The sequence below is a fragment of the Aotus nancymaae genome, unplaced genomic scaffold, assembly GCF_030222135.1.
Source record: "Aotus nancymaae isolate 86718 unplaced genomic scaffold, 86718_ANA_hifiasm-v0.15.2.pri h1tg000059l, whole genome shotgun sequence".
NCBI classification, from domain to species: domain Eukaryota; kingdom Metazoa; phylum Chordata; class Mammalia; order Primates; family Aotidae; genus Aotus; species Aotus nancymaae.
In genome coordinates this window covers 54699920-54702069 of record NW_026988473.1, presented here as the reverse complement: position 1 = coordinate 54702069, position 2150 = coordinate 54699920, and the positions used below count along the sequence as shown (strand labels likewise).

The window sequence follows — 2150 nt, the reverse complement described above, 5'->3', positions numbered from 1 at the left end:
CATTTTCAAGAACCTGAATAATTGGCCTGCACATAGGTAATTCAAACAATATTTGTTGGAAGAACAAGCCTTTCACTTCCCTACGTGGGAGGCAATTTGTAAGATGTGAAAGAAGAATTGTCCTCCCTATACCAGAGAAAATAGCAAAGACTGGAAAAGGCATCTGAAGATTTTGAGCTTTCAACTAAGACAGGGATATGAGATTGAGGATTTGTATTATAACTTCAAATGTCACAGAGAAACTCCACCTAATCCAAGATGTGTCTGGAGTTTGGAGATGAATATGGACAAAAAAGTTATTGTTGCCATTTGTGATATCATTTGAGAAGACACTGAAGACTAGCAGAATCAATGCTCTTAGAATCATAGTTTCCATTTCTACAGTTTCTAGATGATCAACACTGGATCACATTCCTCATTACAACTACTCACATTAGCTTGGAAAATGCCAAGATCTCCATTCTGAAATAAACCTAAATTTACACCAAAGATTCAGTCACATGGTCAGTTTCCATCCATGTTTTTCATGTTCTGAGAGAAAATAGAAGGAAAGAGTTCTTCCTTCCCATCCATAATTTTTCTCTGAATCTCTAACAGAATCAGTGGTGAGTAAAGATTTAGCAGACTCATGAGATCCACCAACATGTCATATTTGAACCCAAAGATGGTGACCCTGATTGGGATTCCTGGACTAGAGCATGTGCAATTCTGGATTGGGTTTCCCTTCTTTGGCTTGTGCCTGGTGTCCCTGCTGGGGAACATCTTTTTGCTAATCATTATCTCTATGGATCGCAGTTTACACAAACCCATGTACATCCTTCTGGCAGTGCTGGCAGTCATTGACCTAGGTCTCTGTGTAGCCATTGCTCCTAAGATGTTGGCCATCTTCTGGTTTGATTCTTGTTCCATGGTTTTTGATGCCTGCCTCACCCAACTCTTCTTCATTCATGCCTTGCAAGGCATGGAATCTGGCATCCTGTTGGCAATGGCCTTTGATCGCTATGTGGCCATCTGTGATCCATTGAGGCACACATCCATCCTGACACCTTTCTTTCTATTTCGGGTGGTGCTGATGGTGGCAATCCGAGCAACGATGCTTGTTGGAATGTTACCCATTCTACTCAAACGACTGCACCTTTTCGAATCTGTGGTTATTGTCCATTCTTACTGTGAACACATGGCTGTAGTCAAGCTGGCTGCAGAAGATGTCCATGTTAACAAATCATTTGGGCTCTTTGTGGCTTTTGCAATTCTAGGTTTTGACATGATCTTTGTCTTCATCTCCTACATTCTGATTTTTCAGACTGTTTTTCGTCTTCCCCAGAAAGAGGCACGATTCAAAGCATTTAACACTTGTACAGCTCATATTATTGTCTTTCTGGAGTTTTATATCCTTGCCTTTTTTTCCTTCTTCAGCCATCGTTTTGGTCATGTATCAGCCTATGCCCACATCCTCTCGTCTACCGTCTATCTGCTTGTGCCCCCTGCCCTTAACCCCATTGTCTATGGTTTGAAGACCACGGAGATTCGCATGCGGGTTGCTCATCTTTTCATTGTAAAGCCAGACACCCAGAAATGATCAAAAAGTGATATGTCAGAGGAAAAATATGCATTCATCTGTTTAAACCTAAGTTTAAGCTAGAAATTCCTTGTATTATCTGGGGCTATTTTGGTGAGAAATTTACATTACAATGATCTCCCTAAAGAATATTTATTCTTTAATCTTTCACTGCTCTTAATCAAGAGCAGTGAAAGCATGAGATAAATGTGGATATATATACACATATATATGATATAAATATATAAAATAAAATTTCTAATACCCCTCCATTCTTTCTCCTTTAATCTTTTATTTTTGCCTTTTCTCTTCCACCTTATTTCCTTTTTTTACTTCCGTCATATTAACATATCCACTATCCAAGCTGCAGTTTACCCTTTGGATGTACAGCAGTGACAAAGATATATTTCATGATTTCAAAGGTTCACAGTATGCTGATGCTATAAAAATATTGAGCAGGATGGGTGCGGTGGCTCACAACTCTGATCTCAGCACTTAGGAGGCTGAGGTGGGGGAATCACAAGGTCAGAAATTTGAGACCAGAATGACCACCATGGTGAAACCCCATCTCTACTAAAAAGACAAAAATTAG

The 2150-nt window shown here is 39.7% G+C and overlaps 1 protein-coding gene across 1 annotated transcript; it reads left to right on the top strand.

Moving 5' to 3' along the window:
* Positions 1-628: 628 nt before the first annotated feature.
* Positions 629-1579, top strand: LOC135270242 (olfactory receptor 52A1-like). Its single transcript, XM_064365610.1, has one exon. It carries the CDS (start codon positions 629-631, stop codon positions 1577-1579), a length of 951 nt encoding a protein of 316 aa, XP_064221680.1.
* Positions 1580-2150: the final 571 nt, after the last annotated feature.

Excerpts from the sequence above, each read along its gene's own strand:
- LOC135270242 (XM_064365610.1), top strand. The coding sequence starts at position 629 with ATGAGATCCACCAACATGTCATATTTGAACCCAAAGATGGTGACCCTG.